The sequence below is a fragment of the Emys orbicularis genome, chromosome 16 (assembly GCF_028017835.1).
Source record: "Emys orbicularis isolate rEmyOrb1 chromosome 16, rEmyOrb1.hap1, whole genome shotgun sequence".
Classification (NCBI taxonomy): Eukaryota; Metazoa; Chordata; order Testudines; family Emydidae; genus Emys; species Emys orbicularis.
In genome coordinates, this window is record NC_088698.1 from 13,280,130 (window position 1) to 13,301,268 (window position 21,139).

General features: G+C 44.4%; 1 protein-coding gene across 1 annotated transcript; it reads left to right on the forward strand.

Moving 5' to 3' along the window:
• The first annotated feature begins 809 nt into the window (after positions 1–809).
• On the forward strand, positions 810–20,604 carry KLHL22 (kelch like family member 22). The gene is made up of 8 exons (XM_065417708.1): positions 810–896; positions 2,885–2,972; positions 4,582–4,861; positions 7,387–7,552; positions 8,880–9,598; positions 12,426–12,618; positions 14,443–14,676; positions 19,497–20,604. Exons 3-8 carry the CDS (start codon positions 4,635–4,637, stop codon positions 19,872–19,874), a joined length of 1,917 nt encoding a protein of 638 aa, XP_065273780.1. The 5' UTR covers positions 810–896; positions 2,885–2,972; positions 4,582–4,634; the 3' UTR covers positions 19,875–20,604.
• Positions 20,605–21,139: the final 535 nt, after the last annotated feature.

Here is a 21,139-nt window from a genome sequence, read left to right on the forward strand (position 1 = left end):
TGTGGTGGACCTGGTCACTTGTAGAACACAGGGAGAAGCTATGAAAGCTGTGGATGGAGGACAACAGCATGCTAATATGTTTATAGTGAAAATACTCTGAAAAATATAGAGCAGGAAGATAAAATACATTACACAGCTGGCAAGTTAATGTTTGTCAGAGCCAAGGGACTGATAGTTTTGTACTAGGAAGATTTCTGTGACTCACTGCATTCTTTTCCTCCCTTTACAAATAAGTTACCAGTAATAAATCTCTTCTGGAGGAAAAGAAGTGGGGTATGGTGCATGTAGGTGTGCTTACACTGCATCATGCTTGATTTTGGAGAGGTCATCCAAATTTCTCTCTTTTTTAATTTAATTTTAATGGAGATATCCTATCTCCTAGAACTGGAAGGGACCTTGAAAGGTCATTGAGTCCAGCCCCCTGCCTTCACTAGCAGGACCAAATACTGATTTTGCCCCAGATCCCTAAGTGGCCCCCTCAAGGATTGAACTCACAACCCTGGGTTTAGCAGGCCAATGCTCAAACCACTGAGCTATCCCTCCCCCCTATTTTTTTTTTTTTTTTTTTGCTGGCCATTGACCTATTAGCATTGGCAGCACTTTTAGGATTAAGTGCATTTTTGGATGGAACTGGGACACTGCATTAACCAGAGCAAATGTGCCAGACGTCTATCTGAAAGACAGGAGAGATGTCCAGATAGACCTACAAGCAGGCAGATCTCTACACAGCCAGCCAAAGAGAGGCAATTGGTGAGGGCCCCTTTAAGAAGGGCTTGTGGGCGTAGCCCTCTGTTCAGTCACGTGGGAAGGGCGCTCTGGCCTGACTCTATGGTTGTGCGAAGATGAACCTGGAAGAAGGCGGCGGGGCAGTCGCGAGGCTGGGGTCGCCGCTCCCGGTAGGTGACCGCAGGGCTGTGTCCAGGTGGGGCGCCCTCTGCCCTCCCCGGGTTTTCCAGGCGGGATTCGAGGAGGGGGGGTGACTGCTCTGGGGGGCTGGCTCCAAGGTCCCCGCCGTGGGGGGGACTCCTGACAACTAGCACCCCCTGACTGAGCTGCCGCCCTGCCCCCACCGATAGGGAGACCCCCCCCCCGAGGGCGCCCTTGCACGGGGCCCCCACCGCGGTTTGCTGCCTCCCGACACCGGAGTAACTGACTCGCAAGCCTGCTGTCCAGTACATGGAATCCCCCCCTCCCCGATATTTTAGCCCCACGTCTTCTGGTGCTTCCCCACTCACCCTTTGCTGGATAAGGGACTGCCACGGAGAGCCATCTGGGTGTGTTTTGTGGCGAGGAAGCGAGACCTGAATAATTGGTGTGCAGCTGTCCTTGTGATATTTCCTTGTCAGCCCCATTCTGCTGGCGTGTAACACAACTGCTTATTTTTCTGGAGTTGTGACGTGCTCAAAGCGTTGATGGGAGCCAATAGCAGTACTGGTTCGCTCTAGTCTTGCCTGTGGGAACAAGGATCAAATAAATGACCACTTAAAGCCATTTCTCTTATTTACATTAGTGATTCTGAGAACGCTTTTAATTCACCGCAGGAAACATAAAGTCTTCTGCAGTGCAGTTCCCACAGCTTTAGAAGTACCTTTACAACCACAAATAGGATAAAGGCATAGAGGTTAAAGGTGAATGAGCAATCAACGTTGTCCTTCAGGTGCCATGAAAAGCAAAGCCACAGTATATAGAAGGGAATCCCATTGAAAAGTCAAATCTCAGTCCTACCTGTTTCAGAGTAGCAGCTGTGTTAGTCTGTATCCGCAAAAAGAACAGGAGTACTTGTGGCACCTTAGAGACTAACAAATTTATTTGAGCATAAGGTTTTGTGGGCTACAGCCCACTTCTTCGGATGCCTGTAGTGCTCTCTATTGGTAGAGCAGAGACTGGATTCCATTGTTCTAAATGCAAAGAAGATTCTTTAGCCAGACTGACTAAGTCCTGACAAAGCAGTCATGGAATAGGGTTGTTAACTATGCTATCCTGCATTATCTGGACTGTGTACCTTGGGATTGGGATGGTGTCTTCAGTCCCACAAGAGCAATAATTTTAACAACTAGAAGGGATAGTTCAGGAGTAAAACTGGAAGTTGACTTTATCTGTCTTTCTTGCCTGACCTGAGAACGGACATGAATTGATTAGTTTGGAACCCAAATTGATTTCTGGGAAACTATCGTTCAGTCTTGTGTAACATGGAATATCCTTTTCATAATTAGGAATCTATGGGTTGACATTAGGAACGGGTATTAGGAGTGACATTAGGAAACTGGAACTGCCCTGTTATTGGAAGGAGTAGGCACTTTGTTACAGGAAAGCTCCATTTCTTCTAACCCATAAAAGATAGTACAGAGCCTGTAATAGATCTTTGGGGCCTGGAATTACTTTGGGAAGGAAGATAATGTTTTATAACAGATGCAATTGATATCAGTGGTGCCAGGGAATCCACATATGACAGTAAAACCATTAGATCATGGGTTCTCAATTTTTTTAGGGGTGGGCCACAACTTAAATGTCTCCTGGACACCTCTCTCTCATTCACAATTATATGATATCTTTGTGGCAAATACAGCAATTACTTAAATGGAAAAGGAATATTGAGAAAGCATTTATGTATTTTTATCTGTCTTAATCTGATTTAACAGTTGGAAACACAGGGGAGAGGAGAGCAAGCAACGTTTGACCAGATAGCTTCCTGCACACCAACAAAATATCATTCAGTGGACCAGAATTTGAAAGCCATTGCATTAAATTAGCTATTGTTTAAAAACCTGCGCAGCCTCACAGAATCTTTAGAGTTCTTTCTAAATTAAACTTTTCTCTGTATCATTCTTTCGTCTTTTTTTTATGAAAGATATTGGTATAAAAACAAGCACTTTGTTTTTAACAGAGTTCAGCAGCTGCTGCTGTCTGTCAGAATCTTCTCCATGTGACATCCTAAGTAGATGCTTTGAAAATTATAATGTTAAAAACAACAGGTGAGCATGATCTGTAAGGAGGAATAAATAGCAGAAACAGTTGAACTCTTAAAGATACACTGAGACCTTATGAAAAAAGCTTTGGAAACACTTTTTTGCTTATTTAGCATTTTTTCTGTATTTATACTTACATTATTATGCATTAATGCCCAGTGTGTGACCTACAAGGTAGTGCTCAAGAACACAGTGCAAACTATCATATAGTAATTTTATAATTTGGGGAAAGGTCACATGAGAGAGAAAAATTGGGCAAGCATCTCAGTAAAACAGCCACTGTTAAGAAATTCATACTTTTAAGGTAACTCCGTAATGGTGTTTCTGTGAGAAACATTTTGTGAACTATTGCAATAATATATTGCTGTTTCTATATATATATATTCAAAAAGGGGAAAGTTGCATAGTAATGTAAACACTAGTAAATTCAGTGGGAGTTTTGCCATTAACTTCAGTGGAGCCAAGATTTTCCCCATGATCTATAGCAGTGGTTCTGAAACTTTTTTTTCGCAGACCACTTGAAAATTGCTGCGGGTCTCGGCGGACCACTTAATGATCTTTCCAAATGTTGTTTGTACCGTTAGCTAACTATTGTAAAGCGCTTTGGATAATAGCGCTATATAAAAAAAAAAACCCTTAATAATAATTAAAGTTTTTTTTGTTCTACAAATAAAAGCACACAACTCATATTTTAATATCCGTAGTCTTACCTTTCTAATGCGATGGATGTTCCCTCTCTCCCCCGCTGGGGCTGGGATGGAGGGGGGTCTCTCCCCGCCACCCGAGCCACAGAGCTGAGGCTGGGAAGGAGGGCCATCTCTCCTCGGCAACTGCAGCCCTGGAGCTGGGGAAAGTCACCTCCTTCTCCGGCCGCCACAGCCCTGCACATCCCAATTTGCAGCGTTCACATTTTCTCAGCATAATTTTGCAGTAAATACTATATAAGTAAAATGTAGAGCTGTGAGCGTAATGTAGTTTAGACAATATTGTATCATGGAGATTTCTCCCTTTTAAATGTTCCACTGATTCTAGAGACTGGGAATTGTTTAGAAGTTCAATTCTTCCTGAAAGTTGTCTTTATATTCCCACTTTGGTAACCTTCTAGAAAAACAGTGCCAATTTTGACAGCAAAAGCGTGCTCTCACAGCACTGAAAATTCATAGCCAAAGTTGTAAAAGGCCAATACAGTCTCCAATCGCCTTAGTTCCTTCCTTTCCTTGATTAGCCGTGCATGTAGGGACCTTAGCCCTGGGCCAAGAAGAGGCATTTGTGGAAATGTGCTCAGCTGATGTAAAAAGGCAAAGACAAGAAAAAATACAACAAAACAAGCCCTTTGATGTACCCTGGTAAACTAAAGATGGGGACTCAATTTGCAGCTTCTGTTACAGCAAAGGTATCTAAGAACACTGTGCAGCTGGGAATTTGGTAAATGAAAGCAACATTTTGCACCAAACTCTGCTCTTGGTGTAAATCCGAAATAATCTCATTCGGGTAAAACCGCGTTTTAAGGTCTCTCCATTGTACTTAAGGGTTGGTGTGTTTTGCTGACTGTGATAAGAGTTAAAATGCTGTTAATCAGCAAACACAAACATTTGCTATTTTTGTATTCTCACAGAATTCATCTTGCTATAACTGGTGGCTGTGAGGTACTGAGCATTTCTGCTTGTGATGGCAGAGGATCAGGAGCTGACTCAGCCATGCAAGACTCCCCTGGAGCCCTCCCTCCAGCAGTGCACCAGCAACACTTACCGCAGTGCAGAACACTCCCAGTCCTTACTCAGTGGCCTGGTAGCTCTCCGAGATAGTGGCATCCTTTTTGATGTAGTCCTGGTAGTGGAAGGGAAACCTATTGAAGCTCATCGGATACTTCTAGCTGCATCATGTGACTATTTCAGGTGAGTCCAGTGTCACTGTGAATCTGTAACCAACATCTTTCTCAATATGACTCAAACCAGCAAAAAAAAAAAAAAAGAAATTCTGAATTGTGGATGGACTTCCATCTTTCTTCCCCTCGGAATCCCCGTCCTTTCCCAAGTTGTACTATGTTGCATGTGGCATACCATGCTTTATTCACAACACTTTAATGCCTGCCCATTGCAGTCTGGAGGCCTACCCATGGAGGAATGAAAGAAATAGAAATTCAGCCATATCTTGGAGTATCCTTATCCTTGTGCATTTAAAATCAGACCCTTAAGATGAGTTGAATGCATTTAAAATATTTAATTTGTCTCTGTTCATTTTTCTTTTGTATGACTTTAAAAATAAAGCTAATCTCGCATTATTCCACATTTAGTTTTGCTTCCAGGTGCCTCCATTTCACTCAGAACCCATAGTAATTGGAGGACATAGTGGTGCCTGTTTTATACGTGCCCCATTCGTTAGAAGTACGACACTGCATTCTACAGAGCTGTTAAAAGTTCTATTGGCACCAACAAGATTTGGCCCATTACAGTAATTTCATAATACATAGCAAGTTATAAAACATGTTGTGGGAAGTAATGGTCCTAAGTGCTGTTTATGTAACTTGGGAGGGGCAATCCAACTCCTGATGTAGTCAATGGGAGTCTTTCTATTGATTTTAAGGGGAGTTGCAGCAGCCCTTAGTCACTAAAAATTAAAAATACTGAAAAGTCACGTCTCGCATCATAGATTTAATATCCTGCAACTTTTCAGTTCCAAAACCACATTAGTTCTAGTGAGTGGCACCCAAAAGTGGGACAAGCCATTCTTTTTAACCAGTCTTATTTGGAGTAATACCACACTGATCCAAAACACACTCCCAGATTTCAGCTCTGAGCACGTTTAGAGCAAATTGGTTTCTTTGCATTCCTGATGGTGCACTTGAAGATTCTGTCTACTTCAAACAACTCCTACTTCTTCAACCCTCAAAGCCTGATGTAACAGCCATCATCTTTCTAGACAAGGATTGCATGGGACTTCCTTAGGACCCCATCGACACTGCTTTGGGGTAGGTTGCAGTTGAATGACGTGAAGCACTCCTTTCCCTTCCTAGCAGCTAAGGGTATGTCTGCACTGCATAGTGTAACTGTGTCCAGCCATCCATGCCTGCAGAGCTCTGCTTGTCAAGCTTGCTTATGAGCGTGCACACTGCAATGTATGAATGCCCCATGCCTTGTCCACACAGTCACCGCATTGACAGATTTCTGATGTTCTGATTTCTGGAAGTTGGGGTTGCTTATGGTGCATGGGAGGTGAGTAGGAGCTTGGGAATTAGAAAGGCCAGAACACACAGGCCCCGGGAATTGTGGGGTAGCATTGATGGACTATCTCAATATGAACCTAGCCACATGAACCCTTAGCTGTGTCTTTGCCACAAAGAGGGAGGGCAGAGATGTGTGATACAGTGAGACAAAAGCTTATACCTGTATTCGCCATCAAACACATGTGCTGAGAACATATATATATATATATATATATATATATATATATATATGGAGATAGTTCTATCTCATAGAGCTGGAAGGGACCCCGAAAGGTCATAGAGTCCAGCCCCCTGCCTTCACTAGCAGGACCAAGTACTGATTTTGCCCTAGATGGCCCCCTCAAGGATTGAACTCACAACCCTGGGTTTAGCAGCCAATGCTCAAACCACTGAGCTATCCCTCCCCTCATATAGGCACATGCCTGAGGGCTTTGTGTGGATGGTAGGGGGAATTGGGCTTAAACATGTTTCAGAGTCTGTCAGACCTGCAATGTAGACATTTAATGGGCTTGTTCACCTTCGAACTGAGTGCATTCACTTCTCTATCACCCCAGCCCTTTCTGGAAGAGAACACAATGGCATCTGAATCAATGGGTCCTTTGTAGCAATAAAGCACTGTTGCTAGGCTAGCACACTTCAATGGCTATTTTAAACTTCTTTAAAAACAAGGGCTTATAACATGAACACTAAAATCTTTAAAGACAATGATCCCAGTGGGGGATGCAGGAGTCTTTATGCCTTCTTGTTTGCTTTTACTTAATGTATTTAATTATTTATTTTAATTATTTCAATGAGGGAGGGTTTTATGTTTTACAGGGCTCCCAGTGCTTAATGGGGAAGCAATTTATAGGTTAAACTAATGCAAGGATGCACAGGGAGAATATGTGTACAGATAAGCACTGCTTAACCAAAGCTTAACTATGCCTTCTGGATTTTCAGAGCCAGCTAGGTGGTGTCTCTTTACTGCATTCTGAAAAGGCTGTGTTCTGGGTTTCCAGTACCAAAACTGTATAGCCCAGCATATTTCCTGGAGTACTGGATTTGGGAAAAGGCATGGAGGCTTTGCAAAGCTATCTGTCCAGTTAGCCATCTGACTGAGTGTTTTGGATGTCCCCAGAACAATATGGCTAAGCTGGGTTGAACTGTACATAGCTTTGGTACATCTCCAGTGTAGCGTGTACCTTTTTCTTTCTACAGAGGAATGTTTGCTGGTGGTCTAAGAGAGATGGAACAGGAAGAGATTCGTATTCATGGAGTCTCCTTCAATGCTATGTGTAAAATCCTGAACTTCATATACACCTCTGAACTGGAACTCAGCCTGAACAATGTGCAAGAAACGCTAACTGCCGCCTGCCAACTTCAGGTGAGGGATTGGGAGATGGAGCAAGAAGACACAGGGAAGAATGGGACCAATAAGGAATGGGGACACTCGGGAATAAATGGGAGAGGTTGAAGAGATGAACAAACACAATAGAGGAGGAGTAAAGGGCAGGGGCGTTTCTGTCTACATATATGGATTTGACTATGACTTTTTTCTGAGTGCTCTAAACTGTGGAGTAAGGGCTTGTCTGCACTTGCAGTGGTACAGCTGCAGCACTTAGTGAAGACGCTACTCCACCCGCCCTCCCGTTGACATAGCACCGTCTACACTGGGGGTTAGGTATGATGCTCAGGCATGTGGATTTTCCACACTCCTGAGTGACGTAGTTATACCACAACATAAGTTTGTAGTGTAGGCCAGGGCTTTGTAAATAGCTACAGATGTGTATAAACTGGGTTTGGATGGATGTGTTGTTTATATAAGTAGTTTTATGTGTTTATTTATAATTTTTCACCATTTTATCCAGTGTGTGACTCTTTTATAGTGGTTGACTTCCCTGATGTGCTCAGTAACCCCTTACCTGCTTAGTGACTCCTCAAGGGAGATTCTGTTAAGAGTTCCTACATTATGATCTACATTAAAGGGCCTAACTTCCTTCTTCTGAAACTGTATTGGTGCTGCAGCCTCTCAGGCTCTCATCTGCAGTATAAAGGCTGATTCACAGACCCACTATGGGTGGAACTGTGATCCCAGTTGCTACAATTACAGTGGCTCTTGTTTTGCCATCAAGACAGTTTTTGCTTCTTTTATTTCCCACACTATACATGCTGTGGTATTAGATTACATACTCACTAGACATTTACTCTTATTAACCTTTGTGGAGTCAACAGAAGTTCGTCATGTATAGCAAAGAACTTTTCTGCTATCTCCTGGTGTCCAGAAGCAATGTCATACTGTACTCAGTAAACTATGTAAAATACATTAGATTTCCTTGCAAAAGGTTTTTTCTGCATTTGAATGATACAGCTCAATTTACTATCCTGTTGTGCCTTTTGCATACCGGTTAATCTGTCTGGAAACAGAAGAACTATATTCTGTTAATCTACAAACCCACATTGGATTATATTCACGTCATCTTTGGTGAAAGCCATGGTCAACAGTACTCAATTAATCTATCAGTTTTTATTTCCAGCCAGTACTGATAACAGCCAGAGACAACTGTCAGCCTTCTTGGTGACAGGTGTTCCCTGCAATTTATTACAACTTCCTCAGCTTGGGTCTCCCATACTCTTACGAATCTGGTCTCTCCAGTGTAAAACAAGATTTTTTTTTTTTTACTGAAATAAACAATCTTCTTTGTTTCTTGTAGATTCCAGAAGTCATTAAGTTCTGTTGTGATTTTCTCATGTCCTGGGTGGATGAAGAGAACATCCTGGATGTATACAAATTAGCTGACCTCTTTGACTTGAATCAGTTGAGTGAGCAGCTGGACTCCTACATTCTCAAGAACTTTGTAGCTTTCTCAAAGACCGAGATATACCGCCAGCTACCCCTGGAGAAGGTCTACTCCCTACTGAGCAGCAACCTCTTGGAGGTCAACTGTGAGAATGAGGTTTATGAAGGGGCGCTTCTGTACCATTACACCCTAGAAGAGGTAGAGACAGATCAGGTCTCACTGATGGAGCCTCCTAAGCTACTGGAAACAGTCCGCTTCCCCCTGATGGAGCTCCAGATCCTGCAAAGGCTCCATGACAAATTAAGCCCATGTCCATTAAGAGAGACTGTAGCTGATGCACTAATGTACCACAAGAACGAATGTCTTCAGCCCATGCTTCAAAGCTCACAGACACAGGTGAGATCAGAGTTCCACTGTGTAGTGGGCTTTGGAGGGATGCATTCTACTCCATCCACAGCCCTCAGCGACCAAGCGAAGTACTTGAACCCCCTATTGGGAGAGTGGAGGCACTTTACTGCTGCATTAGCCCCCAGAATGTCCAACCAAGGAATCGCTGTTTTCAACAACTTTGTATACTTGATTGGGGGAGATAACAACGTACGAGGTTTTCGAGCAGAGTCCAGGTGTTGGAGGTAAGAGGAGACTACTTCTGCCACCATTATTTTTTACCAGCCAATTACTATTCCCTGAGTCGGGCAGTCACTTTTGCAGTGCACATGATAGCTGGCCAGAAAAGTTGGGAATTGTACTGAGATCTCATTGAAAGAAACTGCAAGGACTAAGGAAGACCAACCTGATTCTAAAGGAGGAAGCTTTCTGTTTGTGCATGCTTCATTTGCTAATCAACCACAAGGGGAAAAGCAAACGTAGCAACGTTCCACAACAGCTCTGTTGAGTTGTTGTAAAATGTTCTTGAGTTCTGAGCACGGGACTGGGAGCCAGGAACTCCTGTGTGCTGATCTTGGCTCTGACACAAACTCCCTCTGTTGATTTTCTTACCTTCTCTCATCTGTAAAATGGGAATAATATTTACCACCCTGTAGGGTTGTTGTGAGGCTTAATTAGGTTAATGTTTGTATAGCACTTTGAAGTCAGATGTACTACTGTATGTAAGTATGAAGTCTTATGTGTTTGCCTGAATAGGGCAGGAATGGAAGCTCGTTAACTGTTTCTGAAGAGAGAACTCTTCCTCCCTTCTTAGACAGAGGGGAAATGTCAGAATGATGGTCTGCAGCAGTGAATTAGGATAATCAAAAATTCAAAGTTGTAGTATATGCAAATCTGATATAAAAGGCAAGTGATTTAAGGAGCACAGCTATGAGACACTTCAAACACAATTGTACCATCGGTTGATTATTTTGAATTGGTGTGTGTAATGCCATTAATGAGCATCCTGCTACTTCCCAAGATTGAATCACAACTAAATAATGATGTAAAAAAGTCTTAAATTTTAAGTTAAAAAATTACAGTTGAGCCTGGTAACAGTTTGGGGTTTTTTTTTAAGTTCCATTGAGATCAGGCTTTTTTCTAGATTTTAATGCCCATTACCTGGTTAAACAGGTGTATTACAAGCCCTGTGTCTGACAACATCCTTTTGTCTGCAAACTAGTGATTTTTATAGGTTTTAGTCCAGTTGTTCTTATGTTTGTCACATGCAAGATGAATTTAAGTTCCTGCGATTGCATTCAGGCTGCTCCTGTAATTAAGATTTCCATATTTTATCTGGAATTGATATTTGGAGGTGAAAGCTAAAGTTGAAAAGGTTGAAGTACCTGTGATGGATTGTCATCCCCCCGGGGTGCAGTCTTGAAGCCATTGGAACCTCTGTGCCCCCTAACAATTCAACTAGGTTGGCCTTTCTCACATTGCTCTGCTGATATGCAGCCAGCCTCTCCAGGGACTGTTATCACCCAACACAATTGCCACACACCCAACTGAGTTACCTGAGCGCTTTACCTAAGCTACTCAAGGATCAATTATATAAGCACCAGCCAATTTCTCAGCTCCCCAGCCTTTCACTCCTACTGGAGTATAAACCCAGAATTATATTGTCTTGCACTGCATGGGGATCTGTATAGTGCAAGCTCATTTAATAGAGTTCACTCCACCCTTGCTGTGGGAAAGATATGCAACAACCCTGTGTTAACCAAGCTGAGATTTTCCCAAACACTTCACTCAGAAACCCACTGGTTATGATAAAACATAAAACAAGTTTATTAACTACAGAAAGATAGATTTTAAGTGATAACAAACAAATTAAAGCTGGTTACCTAGGAAATTAAACAAAAACACAAACTAAGCCCAATATATTAGATAGGATTTGAATCAGCAATATACAAGTAGTCCAGCAAGTTGCCATACACAAGCTAGAAATCCCTTTAACCTGGGACCAGTACTTCTCCCATTTTAATCTTTGTTTGTCAGGTGTGCTCTTGTGTAGGGAGTGAGGCCCAGAAGTGATGTCACTCCCCATCTTTTATAGCCTTTCCATATGGTAGAAACTCTTTGTTCCAAGCTAAATTCCCGGCCCAGTTTGTGGAAAAATACAGGTACCAAAATGGAGTTCATTATCATGTGGTCTGGTCATATGCCCTTGCATGCCTTGCTGAGTCATAGCAGCCCTTATCCGTAGGCTGTCTGAAGCATTTTTGGGAAGGCTCACCAGGTGCAGGATAAGCTTCTCCCAAAGCCTGTTGTTTTCCTTAATGGACCATTACCTTGAATAGGCCCTTCACAATCAGCTGTCTAGACTGGAAGCATCTTGCCTAGTGGATGTCACCCAGGTGTAACCACATTTGAAATACAGATACATAGTCAATATTCATAACTCCAGATACAAAAATGATACATGACTACAAATAGGATAATCGAATTCAGCAAATCATAACTTTTCCAATGAGCCCTCACATGACACATTCTGTACAAGGTGCATCATAATTATGTCATAATTACATTATATTCATACTACTATGAGGAATATGAGGTGCAGAGTGTCCAAGTACCTTCTTACCAGCAGATACCGGAACAAATCAAAGAAGCTCCAAATGTTCATGCCCTTCCTGGCCTCTCGAATTCCCAGGTACAATCTTTGTGCTATTATTAGCCAATTTTTACATTGTGGAATCATTGCAAACTAACAAGGTTGATGGTATGTAGACTGGCAGTGGTGCAAAGGATACTGGAAACAGTAGACGTGTACAACATGATTATATTTGCTAATGCATTCTCCTTCAAAATAGAATAAAAACTTAGCTGATAAATATATTTTGATATGAATGGCCAAATTTCACTCTAGTGAATTGCACCTACTTACAGAGAAGCTGAATTTGGGCCAAAGAGAAGGCACTGGTCTAGATCTATGTGGTGCTAACCCATGTTCCAGCAATGACCGTGTCCATGTCTCAGTACTCTGTGGTGGATTTGTGTTGGTAACCCAGTTTGGTCATATTCCTTTGCAAGGTACGACCCACGACACAACAAATGGTTCCAGATCCAGTCCCTGCAGCAAGAGCATGCTGACCTCTGTGTCTGTGTTGTGGACAAATATATATATGCTGTCGCAGGGCGAGACTATCATGAAGACCTAAGGGAGGTAGAGAGGTATGATCCAAAAACCAACACGTGGGAATACATGGCACCGCTGAGGAAGGAGGTAAGGAATGCACATGCCAGGAAACGCTAATAAGCTCCCTTAGTATTTGCCTTCATCTTTCCTAAATGCTTTTTGCTACTTTTCTCAAGCATACCTCTCAATCTGCAAAAATTCTGGTGGCTGTCAGTTGCTTCTGTGTATGGGACAAAAAATAGTAAGAAGGATGCTTAAAATATCACTGGATCTGCTTCTTTGTCATGGGTATGTTCTCTCTAACTGATATAAAATACTAGGCCTTAAAAATTAAATCAGATTGAGACATTAATTTTGCATTTGCACACATTCAAGGTAAACGTCCTATGTGCATGACAGAGGTTAGTTTGGGTGTAATATTAAGCCAGTATACCTCTTTGTGAGAATGGTTGAGAGGTATGTTCTGAAGTGGCAGCTCCATAGAAGTTGGAAGTTTGTATTATACTTTCCAAAGAAAAGTAGTTCCTAAATAATGTAGGGTCTGATCCAGAGAGGTACTGAGCACCTGCAAGTCCCATCAGTTTTAGTCAGAGTTGCAGGTGCTCTATATGTCTCAGGATCAAGCCCAAAACTGGTATGGGCAGAGAGGGAAAAAATCCCTAAGTGTACGAGTACCAGGGACAATGTACGTATGACCTCCCATTGAAATTAGGTGCTCGTCTTCCTGTTTTCTTACTAGTTTCCCCCTGTAAATGTTAACTTTATTATTGTTTACAAAAAAATTTAACATTTAATTTCATGCTGGTGAAAGTTGCCTGATTCATAGCCTTGGAGAATGAAGGCCTCTGTTTATTCCCAGAATGGATACAGCTTGGGCAGCAGTAGTGCAAGCTTCCCCCATCTCAGCCCTGATCTGAAGGGAGCACCTCTAGGGTGATAGGGTAAGTCAGTCTCTATGGCCCATTCAGTCCTTGGCCACTGTTCTGAGACTGCACGCAAAGGTGCCAGTGGTGGAGGTTTATGTGATGTGACCATCAAACAAGGGTGCCGGTGGTGGAGGTTTATGTGATGTGGCCATCAGCTCTCGGTGAACTAAATTGAGACCACTGCGCTCTTTTGAGGTAAGACACTGAACAGCCGCTTACATAGTATTTATCCTTCTAAGTTTTCTATTTAACCAGCCAAGAAGTGCTATTTTTAGGTCTCTAACAGACTGTCACAAAACAAGGAGGACATAAATAAAAACTTCATGCAAAAGTTCTTGATGACCATTTTGGCTAGGAAAGAGAAGTAAAATTCTAATTAACCTTTTCAAGAAATTATGCTGAATCCTACTATAACTTAAGTTTTGTAGCAGGTTAACAATACAAAATAAAACCACTTCACAATGCTTCTTATCTGAAAACCTCAAGTCACTTTACAAACACGTAAGTATTATTCCCATTTTACAGATGGGGAATGGAGACACAGAGAAGTGAAATGACTTGTCTGAGGTCACAAATAACAAATCAGTTTGGGAATAGAACCCAGGTCTTATGACTTGCTCAAGTTCTATCCACTAGGCTATTCTGCCTTTCTGATAACACTGCTAAAACTTCTGTAAGACTTAATTTCTACACAGGGCTTCAAAAAAGGCAAGGGAGGAAAGCAATGGTATTGAAGAGGTGCTAATTCAGGAGCAATTGTACTTAATTTCAGTTCAAGGACTGATCCTCACACCTATGGAATAATAGCGTACATAGAATCCTTCCAAATGTTGGCTTCTAAGTAATCAGAGGAAGACACCATCTCTGATGTCATGTATTGCCAGGAGATTTATATTCCATACTTACTTACTGTGCTTGAAGCTGGAGGAAACACAAAAAATGAAACCTGTCATTCCCCTCTTTGCCTTTTTTTGTGATGGTGTAGGTGTACGCACATGCTGGAGCAGCATTGGATGGAAAGATGTATATTACATGTGGGAGGAGAGGAGATGATTATTTGAAGGAACTACACTGTTATGATCCAGGGGCTGATCGCTGGGACAGCTTAGCTGATGGTCCAGTCAGACGTGCCTGGCATGGGATGGCTGCACTTCTGGGAAAGCTGTACGTGATTGGAGGTAGCAACAATGACTCTGGCTATAGGAGAGATGTTCACCAGGTGAGATGATGTAATGGCTATTTCCTGCCGGGACACATGACACTCACATTGTGACATCATACCTTCCTCCCATTGAGCCATAAACACACAACTACCAGCCACACACTAACTACTGGGCTGCCTCTCCTCCATCTAACTGACAAACATTGCAGTGCTTTACTTATTACTCCCACCCCTGCATGCATTCTCTTGACTCCACTAACATTAAAACTCTTAGGCCTTGGCTACACTTGCAGATGTACAGCGCTGTGAATTAAACCTGACTTCGTGCAGCTGAGTAGGGAAAGCGCTGCAGTCTGTCCACACTGACAGCTGCCCAGCGCACTGTCGTGGCCACATTTGCGGCAATTGCAGCGCTATTGGGAGCGGTGCATTATGGTCAGCTATCCCACAGAGCACCTTTTCCCATTCTGGCGCTGTGGGTTGTGGGAAGGGGGTGTGGGTGTGGGGGATTCTGGGTCCTGTCCCAATGCCCCGTGATGCATCGCTTCGCATCCCAGAAATCCCTTTGTTTCCGTCCACCTTTGGTGCCATCTTTCAACGGTTTCTGTGCAGCGCGATCTGTCTGCGGGAAATGGAGTCCGAACTGCTGAGGCGTATGCTGACGAGTCTCGCCAGCACGTCACGTTTGGCTGTCGAACTATTCCTTAAGATCCAAAGTGACAGTGAGAGTGAGGGTGAGGAGTCCGACGATGCTATCGAGCCGCATAATGCGTACGACACGAAATTGCTTGTGGCATTCACGGACATGCTCAGCACCGTGGAACACCGCTTCTGGGCTCGGGAAACAAGCACCGAGTGGTGGGATCACATCGTCATGGAAGTGTGGGATGACGAGCAGTGGCTGCAGAACTTTCGGATGAGAAAAGCCACTTTCATGGGACTGTGTGACGAGCTCGCCCCCACCCTGCGGCGCAAGGACACGAGATTGAGAGCTGCTCTGCCAGTGGAGAAGCGGGTGGCTATTGCAATCTGGAAGCTGGCAACTCCAGACAGCTACCGGTCAGTCGCAAACCAGTTTGGAGTGGGAAAGTCGACCGTTGGAATCGTGTTGATGCAAGTTTGCAAGGCCATTAATCGCATCCTACTCAGAAGAACCGTGACTCTGGGTAATGTGCAGGAAATAGTGGATGGCTTTGCACAAATGGGGTTCCCTAACTGTGGAGGGGCGATAGATGGGACGCACATTCCTATTCTGGCACCACCCCACCTAGGATCCAAGTACGTTAATCGGAAGGGGTATTTCTCTATGGTTCTCCAGGCGCTTGTGGATCACCGTGGGCATTTCATTGACATTAACACAGGCTGGCCCGGAAAGGTGCATGACACACGCATCTTTTGGAACACTTGGCTGTTCAGGAAGATGCAGGCCGGGACTTTTTTCCCAGAGCGGAAGATCACGGTAGGGGAAGTCGAAATGCCCATTGTGATCCTTGGAGATCCCGCTTACCCGTTAATGCCATGGCTCATGAAACCCTACACAGGGAGCCTTGACAGCAGCAAGGAATGGTTCAACTACAGGCTGAGCCGGTGCCGAATGACTGTGGAGTGTGCCTTTGGCCGTTTAAAGGGCCGCTGGCGATCTCTGTATGGGAAGCTGGACTTGGCTGAAAACAGCATCTCCACGGTTATATCCGCGTGCTGTGCCCTCCATAATATTTGTGAAGGGAAGGGTGAAAGCTTCACTCAGGCATGGACCTCCGAGGTTCAACACCTGGAGGCTGAATTTGCACAGCCAGAGAGCAGGGCTATTACAGGGGCCCAGCGCGGGGCTGCAAGGATTTGGGATGCCTTGAGGGAGCAATTTGAGGCTGAAAACCAGCAGTGATATCTGGTGCCCTGCACGGGAGTGAAGTGCAGTAGTTCCAATCTTTAGGAATCAGTGTCTGCTTAGCAGACAAGCAGACTTGCAGTGCCTGTTTAATTCCTGGGCTAAGGAGTCTTTTACTTTATGCAATAATAAAGAATGTTTTCAAAGCCAAAGAATCCATTTATTGAAAAGAAACAAGGGGGTGGAGTGGGGAACAGTACAATCACAGATTCGCGTATGTCCTGTCTGGTGTGCTGTGCAGTGAGTGCTGCACTTCAGGACAGCTATACTGCATGGTGATGGGGGTTGAGTGCAGAGGGTAAGGGTCGTGGTTTTCAGGAATGGGTGGTGAAGATACTGGTGTTGGAGGCAGCGGGTGGCGTGAAGAACACGGAAGTTGGGGAAAGTGGGTTGGAGGTGACAGTGGGGCACAACGGAAAGAGTTTTGGGACAAGGGCTGTAGAGGGGGGTGGCGTTTGCGTTTGCGGTACTGCTCCTCTTTCTGCATGGCTACGAGCTCCTGGATAGCGTCTGCTTGGCGTTCCAGGATGCTTATGAGCCTATCGGTGCTTTGCTGCCGGTGCGCGTGCTTTGCCGTCGGTGCGCTGCGTTTTCCTGGCGGATCCTGCTTTCTCTCTCCCTCCAGTTCTGTGCTTTCTCATTCTCTTTAATAGATTGCCGCATCACTTCTTGCAGCATGTCTTCTTTGCTTTTTCGCGGTCTCTTCCTGAGTCTTTGCAGTCTCTGAGCAGGCGATAAGAGGGACGGCTGAGGTCTCAACGTTGATGCAGCTGTATAGGCAAAATGCAATGTTTAACAGAGGCAGCATTGTTTATACCAAACAGAGTAATGATTCCCCCCGCACTTAAGGAGTAGAAAACACACGGGGTCTACACAATAGTATAATTTTTCCCGTCCGAAACAGAGCGCACACATCCCACGGGAGCCTCAAAATGGTGAGTAAGGGGGACTGATTGTTTCAGGGCTGCACTGTCCTCTGGGTTTCTGTGCCTTGGGGAGAGCCAACAGCTTCAGGGGGCACCTACACTGAACACTGTCCCAACATTTTCCACAGGAGTTCGTCCTGGACGATATCTCGCTGCTGAGGGTGACCTGGGAAGCAAGGGAGGGTCTTCTACTGCAATGCAGCTTCCGCCCTGGCCCATATGCAGCTTGCCTGTGTGCAGCAATGGTCCCCCTTCCCCTCGCGGCACAGTGGCGCGGACACGTTAGCCTGGCTGGGACAAGGACTACGGTGGCTCTCCCGATAAACCTGCGCAAGCGCATTGCACACGTTCTGGATGAACATTCGAGGAGATTACCGAGGCCGATTACCGCGATGTGATAAACCACATCAATGCACTATTCCGCATCTAGGCATGCATGCCTAACCCTCCTCTCCCAAAGAGCCCGCACCGAAAAAATTCCTTCCCGAAAAAAAAACCCGCTTACCCGGAACCTGCTCTTCTGTTTGTCCTCCACCAGGTACCGGCCGCTGCGACTGGCTACCTTCCTCCTGGCTCGAGAAGAGCTCCTGGCTGCATGGCTTCAGGGATTCCAGGGTGTCTCCATCCGGCCCACCACCATCACTCCCGTTTTCCTCCTCTTCCTCCTCCTCCCTCCCCTCCCCCACCGGCTCTGAAGTGTCCATGGTGGTGCTCGGAGTGGAGGTGGGGTTAACCCCTAGTATCGCATCCAGCTCTTTGTAGAATCGGCAGGTCGCGGGGGGAGCACCCGAGCGGCCGTTTGCGTTGCGGGCTTTGCGGTAGGCACTCCGCAGCTCCTTCACTTTAATCCTGCACTGCAGGGCGTCCCGGTCATGGCCCCTTTCCATCATGTCCTTTGATACCTTCCCGAAGGTATCGTAATTCCTACGGCTGGAGCGCAGCTGGGACTGTACAGCTTCCTCCCCCCCAAACACTGATGAGGTCCAGCAACTCGCCATTGCTCCATGCTGGGGCTCGCTTGGCGCGTGGAGGCATGGTCACCTGGAAAGATTCGCTGATAGCACTCCACACCACGCCGGGCTGAGCAAACAGGAAGGGGATTTTTAAAATTCCCGGGAAATGTAAAGGGTGGATCACATGGTTGGTTACCTGAGGCCAGGGCAGTAGAGTTTGAACTGATGACCAGAGTGGCTAGAACAGGCATTGTGGGATACTGCCGAATACTTCTGGAGGCCAGTCACAGTGCATAGGGCGGCCACACTGGCGCCGCAGCGCTGCATCGGCAGCGCAATACACGCTATTCCTCTCGGGGACGTGGAGTACATGCAGCGCTGCAAATGCCTTGCCAGTGTGGACGGGGAGTGAGTTACAGCGCTGGGGGAGCCTTTACAGCGCTGTAACTCGCAAGTGTAGCCAAGGATTTAGTCCTTTTGGCTTCTTTTAATTTAAAAAAAATCGGTGGTGGACATTCAACTGGGCAGTGCCTTGGCAATAGCAACTAAGCGCTCTGGGTATTTTCCAGCTAGGCAAATCTGAATTCTGTAGCACTGTGGTGTGGCAGACTAGAAACTCTGCAGCAGCTTAATTCAAACTAAAATAATTGTTATATTTTTAAACGAATAACATGAAATTAAGTCAATTATCATCCAATAGTTTTGATTTTAATTCAATTTATTTTACACTATCCCCACACTTTGATTTTTTGATATGTCAAGTGCGTTGGTACTATCAATGCATAACTGTTTCAGAAACAGTGTCTTGAGGAAGGTGGAGGTGTTAGCACTTGATTGGGAGCAATTGAGTTTTAGCATTTGTGGTGGCATAGAATTGTGAGAAACACATTTGTTAGATATTTCTACTAAAATGAATCAGTAGTGAAAAAGTTAGCAATGTTGGGATTTATCTTTGACGTTTACTCATAATACCCATTGTGTCATAATATTGTACAACTATGTAATAATAATATTGTACACTATGGCAGACACCCATTACATGTAGAAATTTTTAATGTTTTTTAAAGGAATAAGTTGCCTTGTGTCTTTTATTTCTTTATATTCTTACAGGTTGCCTGCTACAACACAAGTACTGATCAATGGGCAAATGTATGCCCTCTACCTGCAGGGCATGGAGAGCCAGGTATTGCTGTCTTAGCCAATAGAATCTATGTCTTGGGGGGCAGATCCCACAATCGAGGGATCCGGATGGACTATGTCCATATTTATGAAGCTGAGAGAGACTGCTGGGAGGAAGGTCCCCAGTTGGAGGATGATATTTCTGGGATGGCTGCCTGTGTCCTCACTCTGCCTAGGGCTATTCTAATGGACACAGAGAGGTGGACTCCAGAATGGAACCCAGACCGACTACAGCATCACCCAGACTTTGCCTCTGAGGTTATGAGTGTGTCAGACTGGGAGGAATTTGACAATTCAAGTGAAGATTAAGGACCTGAGGATTTTTTTTCAGGGAGGGAAGGAAATTAAGGCTTGGGGAAATTGTTTAGAAACTTTTTAATGTCTTTGGTATAACATACGTTGAATCAATATTTAAACATTTGGAAACTTAAATGTTTGGTACAAAAGGCCTTCTGCATTCTCTCTATTTACCACAAAGCAGCAGTGTGAAAGCAACCAAAGAACTTTCTTTCTTTTCTTTTTTTTTTTTTAATTAAAAGGCAGAGGTTTTTGTCCTTTGAAGGGGCCTCTTCTTAACCCACAGCGTGGACAAAGGAAGCACAAAAGATCTAGCTTGGCTAGCTCCTTTGCTTCAGACTTTCAGCATGAAATCACTTCCTTGTTCCTCTGTAATGATCCTGTCAGCATAAAATCTAATGGCCAGGAAGATACAACCTAGTGTCTGCCCCCTGTGTCAGTTGTCAGTCCGCTGTATAGGTCACGCAGTGAGAGTGAGTGAGTGCTGTAGCAGTGACAGCAGCAAGAACATTGGTTCGAACCCTCCTCCCATCTGGGCATGCAGCCATCCTCATAACAGGCTTAGAAACTGTGATCTGACTCCCGCTTCTGAATTACTATACTGCAGGCTTTGTCAACAAGGTGGAAGACTTATAGAAAAATGATCTTTGTACTGGTTATGGTAATCTCTTTAATCAGATGAACTTTTACAGATACCATTTGTTCACAAATGAAATAATAAATCCTTGTGGGAACTTATTATTATTATTTTTGTTGGTTATTGTTTTTTCCCCACCAGAATGTGGCAACCTAAAACTTGGAGGGCCAAATTCATTGCTTCATTAAGGTCAGTGAAGTTACACCAGTAACTACTTTGGCCCAGTTATGTTGTTGTTTTATCTTCACTTATATGCGTAGAAAGTGAAAAAAATATTGTTTTGCAATGGCATAAGGGGAAAAGGGAAAAAAACCTCAACTAAGGTCTACACTGCCACTTTCAGCGCTAAAACCTTAGTCGTTCAGGGGTGTGAAAAAACACACCCCTGAGCAACAAAAATTTTAGCGCTGAAAAGCACCAGTATAGACCGCTCTTTACGGGGCTCCTGGCGATAAAGCTACCACCCCTCATTCAGGGTAGTTACTTTTTATCCGGGAGAGCTCTCCCCCGGCGATAAAGCGTGACTACACCTCCCATGTCACAGTGCTTCCACGGCCGCACTGTAACAAGGGCAGTGTAGACATACCCTAAAAGGATTGAAAATTACCCTGGTCCAAGGACCCGGACTTGCTAGATTAGT

Bases quoted from the DNA above. Each gene is read 5' to 3' on its own strand.
- KLHL22 (XM_065417708.1), top strand. From the start codon at position 4,635: ATGGCAGAGGATCAGGAGCTGACTCAGCCATGCAAGACTCCCCTGGAG. The intron at 9,599-12,425 runs GTAAGAGGAGAC...TTCCTTTGCAAG, and splicing joins GCAGAGTCCAGGTGTTGGAG to GTACGACCCACGACACAACA. The intron at 12,619-14,442 runs GTAAGGAATGCA...GTGATGGTGTAG, and splicing joins TGGCACCGCTGAGGAAGGAG to GTGTACGCACATGCTGGAGC.